General features: G+C 53.6%; 1 protein-coding gene across 1 annotated transcript; it reads left to right on the top strand.

The window, feature by feature from the left end:
* CNNM1 (cyclin and CBS domain divalent metal cation transport mediator 1) lies at positions 1-19,403 on the top strand. Its single transcript, XM_057403113.1, has 13 exons — positions 1-1,579; positions 11,714-11,857; positions 12,414-12,554; positions 12,833-13,002; positions 13,195-13,294; positions 13,436-13,483; positions 16,326-16,388; positions 17,346-17,509; positions 17,712-17,889; positions 18,177-18,290; positions 18,375-18,491; positions 18,688-18,815; positions 19,161-19,403. Exons 1-12 carry the CDS (start codon positions 70-72, stop codon positions 18,765-18,767), a joined length of 2,829 nt encoding a protein of 942 aa, XP_057259096.1. The 5' UTR covers positions 1-69; the 3' UTR covers positions 18,768-18,815; positions 19,161-19,403.

A 19,403-nucleotide genomic window follows, 5' to 3' on the forward strand; every position in this document is an offset into this window, starting at 1 on the left:
CCGTGCGGTGCCGGCTCCCCGCTGCAGTCCCGGGGCGGCGAGCGGGCGCTGCGGTGCCGGTGCAGCGGCATGGCTGCGGGCCCGGGGCGCAGCGGCGGCGGCTGGGGCCGGAGCCGGGGTGCCGTGCTGCTGCTCTTTTTCTCGCTGTCTCCGCGGCCGCCGGCCGGAGCCGCCTGGCTGCTGGGGCTGCGGCCCGAGGACACCGCTCCGGGCCGGGTGTCCCTAGAAGGCGGCGCGGTGCAGGCGGCGGAGGGGAGCCGCTTCCTCCTGCGCCTCTACTTCCAGCCGCCGCCCGAGGGCAACGGCAGCCGCGGGCCGGCGGAGGAGCGGGAGCCGCGGCTAGTCTTCATCGAGGAGGCGGCTCCGGCGGCGGCGGGGGGCAAGACGGCGCGGGGCCCGGCGGAGCGGTGCCGGGAGCGCAGCGCCTGGGCCTCGGACGTGGAGGTGGTGGGGCCGCTGCGCTCGGGCGGGGCGGCGGGCTCGGCGCTGGCCGAGGTGCGAGTGCGGGAGCCGCGCAAGGGCGAGGCGGCGGCGGCGCCGGGCGGGCGGCTCTTCTCGCTGTGCGCCTGGGACGGGCGGGCCTGGGCGCACCACGGCGCGGCGGGCGGCTTCCTGCTGCGGGTCCGGCCCGCCTCCCCGGCGCTAGGAGCCTGGCTGCTGCCGCTGCCTGAGGCGGGCTGGCTGCGGGCGCTGGGCGCCCTGCTGCTGCTGGGGCTGTCGGCGCTGTTCAGCGGGCTGCGCCTCTCGCTGCTTTCGCTGGACCCGCTGGAGCTCCGCGTCCTGCGCAATAGCGGCTCTGCCGCCGAGCGGGAGCAGGCGCGGCGGGTGCAGGCTGTGCGCGGCGGCGGCGGCACTTACCTGCTGTGCACGCTGCTGCTGGGGCAGGCCGGGGCCAACGCGGCCCTGGCCGGCTGGCTCTGCGCATCGCTGCCAGGCGGCGGAGCGGCAGCGGCGGCCGCGGGGCAGCGTGGAGCTCCCTGGCTGCCGGTGCTGCTGTGCACCGCCGCCGTCTTCCTGGGCGGCGAGGTGCTGCCCTACTCCGTCTGTTCGCGACACGGGCTGGCCATCGCCTCCCGCACCTTGTGCCTCACCCGGCTGCTGATGCTGGCCGCCTTCCCCCTCTGCTACCCGCTCAGCCGGCTGCTGGACTGGGCTCTGCGGCAGGAGCTCAGCGTCTTCTCCACGAGGGAGCGTCTGCTGGAGACGCTGCGCGCCGCTGGCCCCCACGGAGACCTCGTGCGGGAGGAGTTGGCCATGGTGCAGGGAGCGCTGGAGCTGCGCACCAAGGTGGTGGAGGATGTGCTGACGCCGCTGGCCGACTGCTTCATGCTGCGTGCCGACGCCGTGCTGGACTTCGCCACTGTCTCTGAGATCCTCCGCTCCGGCTACACCCGCATCCCCGTCTATGAAGGCGACCGGCGTGATAACATTGTCGATCTGCTCTTCGTCAAGGACCTGGCCTTCGTCGACCCCGATGACTGCACCCCCCTGCAGACTGTCACCCGCTTCTACCGCCGCCCGCTCCACTGTGTCTTCAACGACACGCGCCTCGACACGCTGCTTGAGGAGTTCAAGAAGGGTGAGGCCACCGGGCCACCACCTCCTGGGCTCCCCCTGCACCCCTCTGCACCCCCAATGATTCCCAGGTCAGCAGCCCCACGGCCCCCCTGCGTGGCCTCCTGGCTGAACCCGGCAGGTACCAGGGATGCTGGGGGGAGTTGTGCCCTGCATGCGCTGGTGTGGTGGTGACTCTGGTGTCACCTGGTGGAGCAGCCTCGGGGTGGATCGCGGGCCAGAAATCCTGGTCGTGCCTGTGATGTTATGGAGACTAAGAGCCTTCGGCCTCAGAGGTTGCTGGCTCAGAAGGTGAGCCTGTCCCACAGGGCTGATGTCTCTGCGGGGTCGTGGCCACATGGGCACAGTGCCTACCTTGCACTTCTGCCCAGGCAAGACAGCATTCACCACTCTGTTCTGCACATAGGAGTTTATGGCAGGAGATAAGATCTTGTGACTTAACTCTCACATTTTCAGCCTAGCAGTTCGAAGCAGGTCTAGGGAGTGTTTCTGTGCAAGTGGTTTAAAGAAAGAAGAAAAGCCTAAGCCCATAGAAAGAGCTGTACTTTTTCTGCAGCTGTGACAATATTCATAATTCAGCAGCTGCCAGCAGCCTCAGAGATGCTGAGAGCTGTATTTCATTAACCATATCTTGAGAATACACACAGCATGTGGTTTCCCCCCCGCTGGGAATGATGTTTTGCTGCGTGTTACTCAGTACGTCATACCGTGGTGAGTGAGTCTTTAAGAAATGGCTGCAGCGGTGACATCCTGCATTATGTAATGTGGGAAGACAGCATTCGGCTCCCTGGCTGCCTGGGGCTGCTCTGCCGCAGGCAGAGATGATCATGTGAGGAAGGCTAACTTGGTCCCTTCCAGATACAGAGAATGCCTCTCTGAGTTATCTCCCTGCTTGTTTGTAGAGGCAGGAAAAGGGGAGGATAGGATGTGTGAGAAGTGATCATCAGATGCATGCAGGTCAGCATCTTCTCTGGAGATGCACGGCTGTCCCCACCACCTTGCAGGATCGCAGGGAGCAGAGTTGTGTGTGGCACACAATACTGCCCTCTCAGCAGGACTGGAGACTCCCAGTGGTGCAAATCAGCAAATCCCTGATTGTTCTCAGCGTTCAACCTTGCTGAGCTACAGTAGTCCCTCATTTTCCCCCTCTTCCACCCTCCCCCCCCCCCGCTTCTTGTAATGTAACCAGTTGTCTCTCATCTTCCTGTGCTTCGCAGTTCTTTCTTAACTGTGGCTTTCCGCATGATACTACACCACTACTGAAGTTCACCTGAGGTCTCTGCTACCTCTCCCTGATCTAGAGAGTTCGGTGCTACCAAAGATGTCAGATGACTTTGGCACAGTCCCCCTTGATCAGTCTCCCCTGCACTTTATCTGATCTACTTCGGTTTATTCAACTGCTTCCCCCTCCAGAGCTATTCTATAGCTTGCTATCCTGTGGATCAACCAACCTCTAGAAGTGGATTTGTGGTTGCTTAGCTCACTGCCCTTTGCTTGCTGCCCCTCTGTTCTGCTTGAAAATAAATGTTTTATGTTTGTTGCTCCCTGAGCTGACAGGTATGCTAACAGGTCTTGCTTCCTGCCCTACACTTTCAAGTCCTTATCTCAAATGAAGATTGTCCATCCTTCTTCAGCTTTGCTCAATTAAACTCTTGGCATTTTGCTTCAGGCTCTTTGTCCCGTACATCTCTTTGCCATAATGGCCTCCTGGGGCATTTTGCCCCTATGTAGAGCTCTGCCTAAAACTGACTTCTGTTCCCACCTCACTTACTCTTGTATTTTCTAAATCACGTGGCTGAAAAGCCTTGCTTTTGGTCTTGGTGTCTAACTCAGCATCGTGATTAGCAGTTCCAGCTCTTTCCTGAAATGTTCTTCTCCCCAGGGGTTACTGTTCTCTTCCAGTTCATCTTTCCCCTTTTTGTAGGCATTTAGTCACTCCCAGCACCCTGTGTTTGTAGATGGCCACCCCCAGCCCAGCCCTGAACCCCTCCTAAAATCTGTTTTCCCAGTTCCAAATACAGGTTCCCATGCCGGCTCCTGCACTGCGACAGATGTTTGCTCCTGGCTGCCTTCAGTCCCATCCCCTGCTGTTTCAGCCCTGCTCACTTGACTATTTAATGTCTAAAATAAAGATTTCCCATTTGTAATTAAGAATCTTCATCACCGTCTCCTTTTCTGTGTCCGTTTGAATTATGGTGAAGTTATCTTTTTTGATCCAATCAAGATTGCTTTCCATGGCCAGGTCTTCTGTGACACCTCCACTAATTAGAGAGTAGGCTGACTGCTTGTTGGTTCAGTGAGTGGTTAATGAAGGCATTCATCACTTCGCACATGCAGGGTGCCTGCAGGACAGCAAATGCTCCCTGGAGGCGATCTCCAGTCTGTTTCTAGGAAATTAAAGTCTCTGGTAAGGATGGGCATTGAGAATCATTTCCAGGTCCTTAGATCCCAGACAGACCTCTAGAGAAACCTTGCCAGCTTGCTTTTCCTTCTCCCATGGTTAACGCAAACAGGTTTTGTAACCTACCTTTCTTTTTGTTATTACAGTGTTTATACAAAATACCCATCACATTTTAAATCTTTCCTGAATAGCGATGTATACTTCTGATCTGTTTCACTAATGATTAATGTTCTGCCACATCCAATATGCCCAAAATGTCTTTTTGGGTTTTTTTTTTGCATAATGAACAAGTAACACAATTTCACTGCCAGAGCTCCTTGCCATAGTACGCAAACATTTGTTCTTTCTTACTGAAAATGTCAAGTGATGATTAAATACAGCACTTTGAGACTTGCTCACACCTCCAGCAGCACATCCTGTTTTTGTCTCTCCTCTTACTTGCCAGTATCACATTATTATCCTTGTTTACACGATGCATTTCTTTTCTCTCATTGTGCTATTCTAGCTATGAAGGTAATCAGCTTTTTTTCCTCTCTAGTCTTTTATAGCAGGGTTTGAAGGGAGGTTTTCCTTCATTGGTTTCTAGGTATGCTCACACCTAATCTCGTTTGGGCAAAGTTCCATCAAGATGCATGATGTTTTCCTTGAGTTTAATCCATAGGAGGGTTGCAGATCCCCTCTCCCCCAGCACAACCCTGTGTAGATGGGATTACACTCCATGGACCTGGGGAAGGACACTTGTGCAGCATTAGCTTGCCAAAACATTTAAATTGTGTGGCAGTAGTAGCATACACTTCAGTATCACCTATGGAGCTGATGGCACAATGTGGTTACAGTGCCCCAGAGCAGCTCTGAGCTCCTGGTTGACAAAACGTGGCCCCTGCCCCGTCACAGCAGAACTGGTCGAAGCCTTCACATTTGCTCCTTCACAAGCCTGCTGCTGCTTGGCATTGTTCGATGTTTCTTTTAGCACTAATTCCTGGGGAAAGATGGTTAAATTGGGGGCACTAATGGGAACTGGGAAAAATCCAGCAGAGAAGGCTGCAAACAGCAGCAGTGTATGGGGTTGGTAGCTGTGACTCCAACCCACAGCCCTAAAGAGGAGGGCAGCTGCAAAAACTGTATTGAAAAACAACATTACAGCAGAGTGAGACAGGTCCAGCAGAAGGAAGGAAATACTTGTGCTAGAAAATGGTTTTACATTTACATTCTCATCAAAACTCAGTGGAATGAGCTCAGAAATAATGAAGCCTGAACACCCAGTTTGCCATCTTTTCAGGCAAGCCAGACAGGGTCATTACAGAAGGCACGCATAGTTGTGCAGCATTTACATTGAGGTGCTAAGTGGAGGACACCACACAGAATGTATCTCCAGTTCTCTAGAAATAAGATGCATACCAGTACAGTTAACTTTGCCACCTGCAGCCTGAAATATACTGAAACTACTGAAGGAGTGAAAAAATTAGGAGACAATTTCTTGGCAGTTTGTATTGGTACATCTCAGAGTACCTGGTTTTATTCTAGGCTGCCAGGAGGAAGTGCCTAATGCAGCAGAGAAATAACTGCACCATATTTAGCAAGCTAATCAATGCAGAGGAGCAGATGAGGTCCCAGTAGGACAAACGTCACTTTGGGAATGTGGAGCTAGGAGGAAAGATTTATGCATTCATTCAGTGTGAAATACTGTGGGTGATGCAGTCTGTTCCTCCTCCAACCCTAGAAGATAACCAAAGCGATGTGTGTTGCAGCTCCGGTCTTATGATATAAGAGTTTTCTGATGGGGAGCTCATCCATGAGGTCCACCTCCTTGTTCTGTAGCGCCTTTGGGAAGTCATAATCTTTTCCCATTCTTCAAGTAATAATGGGTTTTGTTGACTAATTTCCTGTTGGAGTATATATACAGCAGTGGCAATGTTCAGCAAGTAATTGTCCTGTTGGAGAGACAGTAGAAGTTTGCTCTTATGTTCATTTTCCTACAGCAGGGCAGACGCTGAGGTTCAACCCAAATTAGCCTTCTGTGGTTTGGCATCTTCTAGGACTTACTAAAAGTAAATTCTCCAAAACCAAACTTCCTGGCTTAGCACGAAAACAGCCTGTCCTGGGGAGGGCAGCCCTGCCCTAGGAGCTGTCTTTGCTTTTCAGAATACTCCACAGCCTCTGTCAGACTTCTACAAATCGAGTGTAGCTGGAGAAGGTGCTTACGCTTGCCAGAAACAGGGGTCAGTACCATTTCAGCTGCTTTTCATACTGTCCTTCTTCTGAGCCTGCAGTCATTGCAAGCACAAAGCATGGCTTGAAATGTGGATCAGCCTTCAGGAGATTTCTGCAGTTACGATGGCATTGTCTATCCCATATAGTATACAAGTCCCCTGAAAAGCAATTGCCAGGCTGAGTGGGTGAGGTGCCCATGCACAAAATATGGTTTCAGTAACTCTGCCTGAAGCATTACTTTGTTTTTTGCCCCCAGACTGTGCTAAATCTTCCTGAGTGAACCCTGCTTTACCCGACCCCAGCAAGCCCAGGATCAGGCCTGCTCTGGGAAGGCATTCAGCAAAGCAAGAGGGGAGCTGTGTCACTGGGGAGAGGTCACCCAGCCACCCATCTCCCTCTTGGTAGCTGTCAAAGGCACCTTCAGACTGAGCTGTAGGAAAGGATCAAGTGGCCTATGCTACAGACACCAATGAAAACAGTTTTGCATTGGCTCTTCAGAAGTTTTTTTAGCTTGAGAAAGCTTCAGCATCCTTGTAGGCTTCCTTAGGCTCCACATAACATGCAAGGGGACCCACCATTTGTGAGCTTGCAAGGTCATCCCCAAGAGGTGAGAACCCTGTTGTACAGCAGATGGAAGATGAGACTCTGTTCCCTCTAACCTCACCCTTATCCTCCTGATCTGTTTTGTCAATGGTAGTACATCAGCTTTTCCAAGTATTCCGTCTTTCCCACAGTTTTCCTTAGGATTAAGAAAAGCACCAAAGCCAAGTACGAAAAGGCTTTTATACCCTGCTAAAGCCAGATGTAGGCAGATGAAGTTCTTATCTCTGAGGAAGGTCTGGATTGGATTAGATTAGAATTTACAGATTTTAATTTGCATAGCTCTGATTCTCATAGAATTGGGTGCTCCTACAGCCTTCTTGGTTATTTCCTCCCTATTTAGGTGTAAATGTGGATTGTCTTTAGGTGCGACTCCTCAGGCATGTGGTTTTACCCTTGTTGTGGGGTTGTGGTAACACAAGAGCACACGTGGTACCACTCACATGCACATTTCCAGTTCAAATCGGGGTCCCCACTTGCTTCAGATTCAGGTCTGCAATGGGGCATGGAGATGCTGGGAGCCCCTCACCCACAGAAGAGCTCTGATTGAAAGCACACAGAAAACAGATTTCAGTTACATCATGGCTCTTTCATAAATCAACCTTAGTTACCAATTACTCGGGGGTTTTGCCTTCCATTTTGTAGCTGTACATGGTTCGTGGCTTGTGCCTGTACCTTTGATCTCTCAGTAACAGCTTTAGATCTTACTGTAAAATTTATGAAAGTAAATTTCATGCTTATCCTGTGGAATGAGAGACAAGGCTAAAGCATCTTTAACATTCCTCTGGCAGAGCACCTACACAAAAAAAGATGTAAGGAAGTAGTCTGGGCTATATTTGCAGCACTTTCTTTCCCACGAGTAAAGGCATTTCCGTGTGTTCAGACCCTGTTCTCCCACTGGGGAGAACGCTTTGAGCCCAAGGTCATTTAGGCACCTATGAAATACAAAGGCTCCTAAAACGGGCATGGAAGCTTTAGATATCTGTTCAAATGCTTGCTCCGTCCAGAAGCTCTCAGCTGTTTATATTAGCTCTCTAATTTAGCATTAACTTTCCACCCAAATTGCTGTTTGAAAAGAGCAGATTTCATGTAGCTCATAAAGAATTTAGTACAGTTGTATCCCATGCTGAGCAGACACTTAATCACCTATAGACTTCCTGTGTCAGAGCAGCCCTGCCGAGGCCGGTGGAGCCATTCGCACAAATGAAGTTAATTGCCCATTTGTTCTAGCATTTGCCAAACCAAGGCTTTGATTCTCAAGTGTTTCACTGTGCTTTCCTGCATCAGCAATAACCCTGTAAAATTCACATGTGACAGCTTGCTAGTGAGGAAGCAGCTCACCCTTGTAAATCATTTCATTTGAGCTATCAAGCAATGGTTACAATAGCACAGTTTTTGGAACCAGTTTTACAGATCTTGAAGCTGGCTTAGATCAAGTTTGGGGTTTTGTTTAAATGATTTATCTCCCTCTCTTGTACTCACACCGAGGCAGACCTGCAAGGTAATGGCTGCCGAAGACAGAGACCACTCTGGCACCTCCAAAAGCCGCTGCTTTTCTCCTGTGCAAGTGTAGCAGCTCCCAGGTCCAGGCAGGGAGATGCAGCTGAGCTTGGCAGCATCCCCAGCCCAGAAGGGAGCAAGCCATGATCATACGGCCAGGGAGCCGACAACCCCCCCCATCCCTGCTGCCGAATCTACAGGGAGGAAATGCAGGACCCCGCCAGGTCAGGGGACAGGACTTTGCCAAAGATCTCATGTGCCTCAGGTGGGAAATCGGGGCAAGTCAGCCTTTTCCCAGTGGGAGCAGTGGTTTGCAAGGGCTGGGACTGAGGTCCAGGGCTTCTTGTGACTATGGGTGTCAGCCGGCCAGGCAGGAGCTAGGATCAGTTTGCGTGGTGTGGGCCAGGAACAACCACATGAATTGCAACCATTGCTTTGTACCTGCCCCATCTCTAATGTGGGTCTAATGTTAGCCTGGAAACCTAAACCTGGGGGTTTATGGCACGGTGACAAGTGTTTATTTTCTGTGAAAAATAAAGAACTCTTGAGCAGTCTAACAGCCCTCCTGGCTCTGCCCCCAGCACAGTGAAACCCTGGGTCTCCTCCCAGGCTAACAGTGCTGGGTTACTTCTATATAATCTCATTTGCTGCTACATGAATGTGGAGCTGGAATCATATTTCTCTGAGGCTGCTGTAGAGTAAATTACAGCATTGATGTAGGTGTTTGGCCAGAAAAAGAATTGTGTCCATTACTCTGAGTGCCTTTAAGTAGCACCTAAGCTTTTTGTAAGGGCTCAGTGGTTTTGGGTTGCATGTAAATGTTATTAACAGCAAGCTTTCGGCCAAAAGAAATAACTTCTCCCCTCGCTCACCGAGGACTTGGAGGAGACCAGATGGCCCCAGTGTTTGGGAGTAGGGTTTGGCAAAGGAGACACGTTCAAAAGTTGGACTTTGCTAAGATGAAATGTAGCTGTTGCTGCTGTCCTGCAGCCAACTCTGCCGCTTTCTTCTTTTTAAGTCTGAAGTCGCGTTGCTTTATTACCCCTAAACAGACGAGAAGCACAAACCTGGGTATGAAAGGAGTGAAATAACACGGTCAAAAGAACATGCTGAATTTCCAGTGCCCCAAAGCTGTTGATTTGGGGTCTTTTTTAAGTGCATCCCAGTGCTACTTGCTATGATGTTATGTTCTCATTTCTAATTCTGTAGGCGTGGGAGGCAGCGAGCTGCTCTAAAATCTTGCAATAAAAGCTTGGTATGAGGAGGAGGGAATTTATACTGTGGAAAATGCCCAAGCTTTGCTGTGAGAAATGTATAGTGCTGATCTTCAGCTGAGAAATGTCACTTGCTCGTCTCGGATCCAGGACAAGGTTATTTGAAGGTCACATGTTCCCCTGCAGTTTGTGTTTGACGGGGCTGCCACGCTGCTCTGGATGTGCTCATCCCTTTCCCTCTGCAGGGATGAGGCAGAAGGCACCAGCGGGCGAGGAGGGAGCTGTGCAGCAGGCAGGAGCCCACCCCTGTTGCATCTCTGTGCATAAATACTGTTAACATCCCATTGCCCTGAGCAGCAGGCGAGTTTGTCAGGGAGGGTTTATGGGAGAAGCAGATGCAGACAGCTGTATAGCAGAAGGGACCTGCTCCCCTTTTTGGGTGACCATTGCTGTTCAAGGAGCTCAGCTCCAAGCCCATGGGGAAAACATGTTTGCATCTTTCTGGAGGTGCCTGCAGTGCCCATGGTACAGCTGGGGTTGTGCAGGCATTGTGACAGGAGACCCTAGGGATGCAAAGCAAACAGAGGGAGCAGAAGTTGTTGGCTGTGGTGCTGATGAAGGACATTTTTAATGTTTTAAATAAAACTAGAGGTTCAGATCTCTGTGCCATGGGGGCAGAAAGAAAACCAGTGCTGTTAATTAGCAGATAGAAACCCAAAAGTTGTTTGTGGGTTGGGATTTGGGTTCTGGTCAAGCTGCTGAGCAGGAACATAAATCAGAGCAGACAATAAAGGAAGGGAGAAGTTGAAGAAGTCAAAACAGCTTACAGAGTTGGACATGTGAAAACAAATAGCAATATTTCAAATATGCCAAAAGCAAGAAGTGTGAGAATGTGTCAGCAGAGCTGCCAGTTTACTGGGGACAAGTGAGGAAGCTGAAAACGTGATTGAGAAACACTGACTTCCAAACAGGAGTCACCGTCATTGCAGCTGAAGGTCCTGGTCCCAGTTTGCTTGTTTAAGGCAATAGAGAGGGGGTGCTGTCAAGGGCAGTGTTTGGAGAAGACATTCAAGTGCAAGCTGACGGCTTGGAAAGCCTCTGCATCCAGATGGTTCACCCAAGAGTTCTGCAGGAGCTGGGCTGAAAGCTGCAAACAAACACACATATTTCTGCATTAAAACCAGCTGCTGTTCCAAGGAGCTGGAGGCTTTGCCTGTGTTTTAAGCAAAGCTTTAGGACTGGTCCAGACATTGATGGATAGAAAGATGGCGGGAGGCTGTTCTTGGCAATTTAATAGGAAGGATAATTAACAACAGAATGAGAAAACACCAGGAGGATGAGGGAAAACAGCAGAGCCCAAGGACATGTTCACATTTCTGTGTTGGAGGGTGCCGTCTCATTGCTCTGTTAGTTGTTCATGGCAATGAAACTGAGGGTAAGCAAGAAGCAGCTGGTATAACATACACATCATCCCTGCACAGGAGGCTGTCAAAGAGCTAAACAGAGTGACTTGCAGCAGGGTGCCTGGGTAAAGAATCACAGAATCTTTAGGACTGGAAGGGACCTCTGGAGATCACCCAGTCCAACCCCTCTCCCAGGCAGGGCCACCTAGAGCAGGTTACACAGGAACATGTCCGAGCAGGTTTTGAATATCTCCGGAGAGGGAGATTCCACAACACCCTTGGGCAGCCTGTTCAATGCTCTACCACCTTCAGCATAAAGTTCTTTATGTTGAGGTGAAACTTTCTGTGTTTTAGTTTATGGCCTTTGGTCCTAATCCTGCTGCTGGGCACCACTGAAACAGTCTGGCACCATCCTCCTGGTACCTGCCTTTGAGATATTTATATGCATTAATGAGATCGCCTTTCAGCCTTCTCTAGACAAAAAAAGCCCACCTCCCACAGTCTTTCTTCATAAGAGAGATGCTCCAGACCCCTAACCATTCTGAAAGAAAGCAAGTGGCCCCAAAAATGAGCCAGTCAGAACCCTGTGACACCTGGGAGTCAGCCTGGGGTGTAGTAGCCCTGTTAGGCTGGGCTGTGTGTCCAGCCCTTCTCCTTGGGTTAGCACAGTTGGGATGGCTTTGGGTGCTTCTGAGGTTTGGCTGTGACCTGTGCCTCTCACCAAGCCCTGCCCTCCTGCCAGCCTGCCATGCTGAGACCCCTCTCACCAGGGCTGGGGCCTCACTGCTGCTCTGCTCTTCCCCACACAGGAAAGTCCCACCTGGCCATCGTGCAGAGGGTGAACAACGAAGGGGAAGGAGACCCATTCTACGAGGTGATGGGCATTGTCACCCTGGAAGATGTCATTGAGGAGATCATCAAGTCCGAGATCCTGGATGAGACGGATCTGTACAGTTAGTGTCCCAGAGCAGCTACTGCGGTTGCAGGAGCCAGGGTGGGAGCCCGCACAGACAGACAGACATGTGGGTAGGAAACAGGCCAGAGCAAATTGTGGTCCTTCCCTAAAGCAGTTAACAGTCATGGTGGGAAAGACAAGAATGACGGACTGACGTTGGTCAGATGTCGGGGAGTCTTGAATGCTGAAGATAGAAAAGCAGCAGCACCAGGAGCGGGTGGCTGGGCAGGGCCTTACCCGGGAGCATGTGTATTGGGCATGAAGTGCTCATGGGTGGTTCCCAAGCTCCTTCTAATTTTGAGTGACACATCCAGCCAGGGCAACCCAGGACTTGTTCCTGAGAAAGAAGTGTGTTTCACCACCCTGCTCCCTCCCCAGGGAGCTGCTGCCAAGGCTGGGATGCATGGCATATTTTGTGTGCCCCGCTGCTCCGGCTGCTGCTCCACAGCAGCCCTGCCATTGGGTGCAGCAAGATGTGCCTCTCTATATTCATGTGCATGTGGTATGGGCCCTGCAGCTGCAGGCAGGCAACTGCTTTGCTCTCTGCCCTGCAGCGAACAATCGGAAGAAGGAATGTGTGCCCCACCGGGGTCGCAAGCCCCAGGACTTCTCCATCTTCAGGCTCTCGGACAGCGAGATGAAGGTGAAGATCTCCCCGCAGCTCCTCCTGGCCACCCATCGGTTCATGGCAACAGGTACCCTTGCCCTTGTGCAAGCCCTGCATCTCCCTGCTGCAGCACCAGCCCTGCATGCATCCCTGAACCATTCTTGGGTCAGGCCCCTCTGCTCAGTGAGCAGTTTCTGCCTGCTGGACCCAGGGCATCCCACTGCCCCACCAGCATGGGTCTGGTTGAGGTCCCCTCCATGCAGCAGGGTGCTGAGGCTGCAGGAAGAGCGACCATGAAGCTTAGAGGATAAGGGGCTCTTGGCAGCCCCATCCCTGCTGAGCAAGCCTGTGTTGCCTCCCCTCTAGAAGTGGAGCCTTTCAAGTCCCCCTACCTCTCTGAGAAGATCCTGCTCCGGCTCCTCAAGCACCCCAACGTTATCCAGGAGCTCAAGTACGACCGCAAGAACAAGAAGGCGGCGGAGCATTACCTTTACCAGCGCAACCGCCCTGTTGACTACTTTGTCCTCATCCTGCAGGTGCCTGGGGCAGCAGCGAGTAGAGCATGACAGGGGGTGGCCTGCCTCTCCTCACCACCTTGCTCTGGGCTGCTTCTGCCAGTGGAGATGCCCTTCTTCTCATACAGGGCAGCGGGGTCCCTGCTGCCCTGGGTGGGTTGGTGGCTGGGAGCGCAAGGTTCCTGTCTGAGTGGGTTTTCCTTCTCCTTACAGGGGAAAGTGGAGGTGGAGATTGGCAAGGAAGGGCTGAGGTTTGAGAATGGGGCATTCACATACTATGGCGTCCCTGCCATCATGGCTGTTGTCTCCTCAGGTAAGGGCTCTGCTTTTGCTTCAGCAGCCTCCATGGGGGCTAAGCTGGGGCTGGCTGTGGGGTGGGGTGGCCCTGCTGCAGGGTGTGGGGCAGGCGGGAGTCCTTCCTCTGTGATTCCTACATCTCCAGCTCTCATTTCAGATAACGATGTGCGAAAAGTGGGCAGCCTGGCTGGATCCTCCTTCCTATGTAAGTATTTTGGGACAGGCTGGAGCACAGGCTGCCTGGAGGAGGGATGGGTTTGCACCCTGTGCAGAGCAGCTCAAGCTCTGCACTGAGATCACCCCTTTAAAAAGCTCAGTGGAGAAAGACCTGAAGGGCTGATGCAGCCTGCAGAAAGGACATTGAGGTCCCTTTGAAGTCTCAGCTAAGTGCTGGATCCCTTCAGGTGGATCCCAGCAGGCTGGTACTACAAGGGGCACTGCCCACGGGTGGCAGCATGATGATGCAGATGGGAGCAGTAAACCCAGTGAATTCTGGCACAGTGCAACTGGGTCTCAGTGTAACATCCCTGGACCCATTTGCATTCCTGAGGCTCAGAGGATGAGCTGAGCATGGGTCCCACACGAAGGGAATGATGGCTGCTTGGGAACTGCAGAGATGAATCTGTGAGCCATTTGCACATGCTGGTGGGAGAAATCAGCTGAGTTAAAAGTAGATGCCCCCATCCAGGTAAATTCTTTGCCTGCAGAGCTGATGGGTTACCGAGCAGTTTCCCTGCAGAGGGAGCTCTGATTAGAGGAGACTGTGCCCTCCTTTCTTTGCTGATCACCCCTGCAGATGATTAATCCCTGGTGGTTTAGGAGTGATTGGGTAAAGGTGTTACTCACCCCTGGTCAGGTACATCCCTCTTCCCACCCCCAGTTGTATGTGCAGTGCTGATGGTACAATGAGAATGCTCTGGGTGCCTAATGAAAACAAGAACCCGTCAAGTTTAACCTTTAGGGAAGTGTAGGGATGAATGTTGTTGAGAGAACAAGGAGTCCCTTAGGGCCAGGTGACTGTCATTCCCATGGCTCTAGGGTTGTGCTGCTCTAGGGTTCACCTGTTTCTTGCTTCTTGCTTTGCTTCTATTTGAAAGGCTGGCTCTGGACTGCTGGATTCACCCTCAGTGCTCATTCCTGTGCTCCCGTGCATCTGCAGTGTGCTCAGTTTGAACAGAGGAAATCAATGAAGGGGCTGATTTCCCCCTGGATGTTGTTGCATTCTCCAATGCCCAGTGCCTTCAGTGACCATCCCCAGGGCTCCTCAGAGGCTCAGGCAGTGGGTGATGCCCACAAGCCACAGGTCAGGCAGGGCATAAGCCACAGTGGGAGCAGTGTCAGTGCAGCCATACATATCCATAGTGCTGCCTGCTGGGACACTGCTGCTCAGGCGACCTTTGCTCCCTGTGCTCGCACATGATCCTGGGTCATGAGGCGTTTCCTGCCATCCAGCCACCCCTGCCTGCCCCGGGATTTGTGCTGTGTCTCACCCCTGGCCAGCGAGGAGGCATGGTAGGCACAGGTCACAGGGCATCTCCCTTCTCAGGCCGCTGTCCTCCTTCCCCCATGAAGCAAAGCCCGACGGAAGTGAGCATGAGCAGCAGAGAATTCAGATGTTAACCCTGGAGCATTTAACACTTCTTTATTAATTAACCATTGTTATGCAACTGTTTAATCAGCAGGTGATCTTTGGCATTGGTGGTGCAGGGCATTGCTGCCGGATGGTAAGGCAGTGAGAGCAGGGGGAGAGTGCTAGTGGTTATCAACCCGTCCTTTGCTTCCAGTTGGATGAGGTTGTTCTGGGGAGCACTCCAAGCTGGTGCCTTTGCTTGGACTTTTATTTGCAGCAGGTTTTGACTCAGAGGAGGTCACAAAGAAGAGTTACTGAGTGGGGAGATTGGAAGGAGGGGGTTGTAAGGCACATTTCCTAGGGGTTTTACCTTCGAAGCAATTTAGAAACATTAATCACATAGGCAGCAGATGGTTCCTGGAGCGTTGCAGCTGTGCTGCGGGCAGTGGGTGGAAAAAAGGCAATGCACCTGGGACAGGAGGGACAGCAGCTGTGGGAAGCATGGCCATGGCTTGAGAAAGGAGCTGGCAGCTGATGGGTGGGCTCACATGTTCCTGTGGAGATGCCTTTGAGATGGGTGCTGCCAGTAGTGAGAGCAGAGATGTGGTACTGGGAGGTGTTAACAAGTGCATTGCCCAGGGATGCCGTGGAGGGCAGCTCCCAGCAGGCAGCAAGTCACAGGGAGGGGGAATGCCTGTCCCTAAAGTTGTCTCTGCTGCTGTAACCCATGGCAGTGAAACATGGGAAGTGAATGGCCTGTGATTTGCCCTCTCTGTGTCAATGGGACATGGGGTCGTGGCTTCTTGTGGTTCCCCTGCGGGGTGGCTCTTGGCACCACTCCAAGGCTGTTGACACCCCCCTCAGGGCCTTGCAGGGAGCTGCAGGCAGCCTGGCACAGATGCCTTTGCATCGCGCTGAGGGCCTTCTGCCGGCCTCTGCCTGCCGCTGTGGGGCAGAGCACATTCACTCTCTGCTACCTGCCTGCACAGGAACCATCCCAGATGCAAGGCGCAGCCACTTGGCTTAGCTTCTGCCCATCCCCCAGGGAGCACAAGCTGACCACAAAGTTCTCTGTCCTGCAGCGGGTGGTGAAGGGCTGGAGCAGGGTGCCAGCACTCAGCCCATGGAAGATGCTTTCTGCCCACACTGTGGCTCTAGAGAGATGTGTGGCTGGGCAGACAGGCCTGGCAAGAGCTGGTTCCCCCCAGCCTCACCTCCTGTCACAGAGCAACCTATTGACTTAGGGCACTCAAGTCTGCGTCCCTGCCGGTGTCCCTGGCCCCAGGGCTGGCAAGCGCCTCCCTGGAGCAGAAGCAGAAGGGTGTAAGAGGGGTGGGAAGGGGTGATGGAGGCAGTGGTGGGAGCCCACCCCAGGGTTGCTGGCACGTGATTATTTTTCTCATTCTTCCTCTTGATCTGTCTGCCACCTCATGTCCATCCCTTCCTCCTTCCCTCCCTCTCTTCCTTCTCCCTGCAGTGCCTGTCTCGGTGTCCCGTACCTTCGCCTTCAGCAGAGGGGACTCACTTGCTGGCTCTCCAGGTAACAGGGCATGGCTTTGGGCAGGGATGTCTGCGTGTGCCAGGCTCTTTCCGGCTCCCTGTGCATGGTGCACCAAGGCCCCTGCACCCTGCATGCAGGGCAGCACAAGGAGAGGAGCACCCATGGCACCCCACACCGGCAGCCCCTCACTGGTTGAGACACACTGGCAGCCTTCCCAGTATGATGTGGACCACAGGAAGAATGGGATGGGGACAAGTGGGGAGCCATGGACAGCTTGGGTTTTCCTTGGTGTGAAGCTCCTGTACTTTCCTGCAGTCAGTGCTTAGGTTTTCTTGCTACTTGCTGCTTCTGATGACAACTGCAAACAGCCCTGCATGCACACTGCTCTGCTTCCCTTGCTTTCTAGCAATCTGGGTAATAGAAGGACATTTTAGCAGCAGAGCAAAGTCAACAAGCTGTTGATGTCACCTGTGCAGGAGCAAGCTGCCTTTGTTCCCTAATAAATCACTGACCAGACAAAATCTGTCACACCCGTCAGAGGCCATCAGTTGACATGAGCGACAGGCCAGCTTGCCATGGCAGCCTCTGCTCTGCCGAGGTGAACAGGACTGTGCCCTCAAGGCAGGTTAAGCAAACCCCTGAGGGCTGCCAGCTGCAACTGGAATTTGTGCCAAATGCTGTGCAGAAGGCCTGTGCTAGCAGGGGAGCTGTCAGTCAGTCAGTGTGACTGGCAGGCAGCAGCACTAACCTCTGCTGCCGGTGCCAGGTTGGATGCCTGCCTGTCCGGTCCCCTTTGGTTTGTGCATGGCTGGCATGGCAGAGTCTCCACTGCCAGCATGCACTGAGGAGGGTCCCAACAGAGGTCCCCACAGAGCCCCTGGCAGCCCCAGTGCCCGTGGGGCATAGCCACAGGAGGTGACAGGTCCACCCTGCCCCTGTGCCACACAGCACCGAGTGAGAAGTGAGTGTTTGCCTCTCTGCCGTTCCCTCCTGCAGTGAACAGGTCACCATCGCGGTGCAGCGGGCTCAACCGCTCCGAGTCCCCCAACTGGGAGCACAACGACTACGGGGGCAGCAACACACAGCTCCACAGCAGCAGCAACAACATCTACACCCCCGACTACTCCGTGCACATCCTCTGCGATGTGCAGTTCGTCAAGGTACAGGCTGGGCTGGCAGGGACTGTTGCACCCTGGGCACCCCTTCCCAGGCACCTTCTTGTTCTATGTCCTGGGAGCCTGATGGGTGCCCAGTGGGTGCTGGGGAATACCACACTCCTGCTGGCTCGGGGTTTGGTACCACCAAGTCCCCAGGAGGTCTCGGTGGACCCACTGAGCTGGATGTGCATGTCTGTCTGCGCAGGTCACCCGGCAGCAGTATCACAACGCGCTGGTGGCCAGCCGCATGGACAGCTCGCCACAGTCCCCTGACATAGAGGCCTTCGACAGGGATTCAACCAAGGCCTCGACCCTGCGGGGAACTCCACAGACACCCAAGGAGGATCCCACCACCCTTCTGAACGAGAAGAACAGCATCATGTGTGAGTCACCCAGCAGAATCCCTTCCCTGCCATAGGCCAATGCTGCATGTCCCCTGAGGGCCATGCTGGGATCTGCTGGCATGATGGGTACACCACTGCTGAGACGCAGTTGCACGTGGCCTGGGGCATAGGTGCAAGTGTGCAGGCGTGTAATTCCTCTCTGTATGCTTGTGTTCCCTGGGGGTCTCTGGCAGTGGGACCTGCTGCTATGGCTGGCATCCTGCTGCATCTGCCCCAGGCACAGCATCTCCCTGCCCTGCTGCCATTCTTGCCCTGTGTCCCTGCAGGCAACCGCTCTGAAGGACTGCACAGTCCCAGTGAGTCAGTGTTCCTGCGCATGGAGAGCATCCCCTTCATCCAGGAGGAGACAGCTGACAATGAGGAGAACAGCAAGCATCAGAGTGAGTCTGGCCAGGGGACATGCACACAGGGGTGGTGAGGGCTGTGGTGCCCTTGGGTGCTGCAGCCATACTGGGCTTTTGCAGACAGTGAGCGCTGCGGCACTGTCCTGGAGCCAGAGTCCCCCGGCAGAGAGACTGAGACCAGCTCAACTCCAAGCAGCAATGAGGAGACGCTGGGCAGGAGGCTGCTGAGATCCCTGAGTGAGTGACTCGCCCATGGAGGGAGCACTAGGGGAGAGCTCCTGGGGACACCCTGTATGGGGCTGATGGGCAACGCAGTACCCCGGCAGTACCCCAGCAGCCGGCAATGCTGCATCTAAGGCTAGCTCAGGTAGAGCAAGTCACCCTGCCCTGAGCATCTTTGCCCCCAGCACCCCAGCCCCTCTCGCTGCTGCAGGTGGGCGCAAGCAGCGGCCATCACTGGAGGATGAGAAGTTGCCAGAGGAGAGCTCCAATCTTGACCCATTAATCACCTGAGCAGCAGCGTGGCCAGAGCACAGTGCTGGAGGCCCATGCAGACTGGAGGTAGGAACCTGCTTCTTAGTGCAATATTCCAGCAAATGAGAGGTTGCTCAACATTAATAGCATAAACTCAAGTTTCAAGCAGCAAAGCCAAATGCTGTGGTTAGGCATACACATTGTTGGGGGCTGGAGCAGGGTCAAGGAATGTAGCAGCAGATTCCAACCATCTTTGAGGCAGGAAGGGGTGTGGGAGACAGTGAGACCCTGACTCATGTTTTCACAGCTAGAAATGTTTGTCTGCCTCAATATCTCTGAACCTGCTTGGGAAGGTGCTGCAGGCTTGAGCAGCAGCAGGTGAGTGAGGGCAAGCTCCAGCTACCTGCACGAGGCTGCCTTTGTGTCTTCCAGGTCTGCAGCATGGGGGTCTCCTGCCACGAGGCTTATGTTCAACAGCAGCAGGTCTGCACCTGCTCGCTGCCTGCCCGCTCGCGCCTCCCCTCCCTGCAGGACTTGTGCAGAGCCCCATCCCCAGGCGAGAAAGGATGTGCCCCCAGCAGGGCTGAACCACCCAGGCAGCCCAGACCAGCCAGCTGGAGTCCGAGGGCCCTTGCCCTGCTGCTCCCTGGTAGCATCTGGTCTCAAGGAAGAGGT

The sequence above is a fragment of the Pezoporus wallicus genome, unplaced genomic scaffold, assembly GCF_028554395.1.
Source record: "Pezoporus wallicus isolate ANWC-B61680 ecotype Strahan unplaced genomic scaffold, APGP_CSIRO_Pwel_v1 contig_8736, whole genome shotgun sequence".
In the NCBI taxonomy this organism is placed as follows: Eukaryota; Metazoa; Chordata; class Aves; order Psittaciformes; family Psittacidae; genus Pezoporus; species Pezoporus wallicus.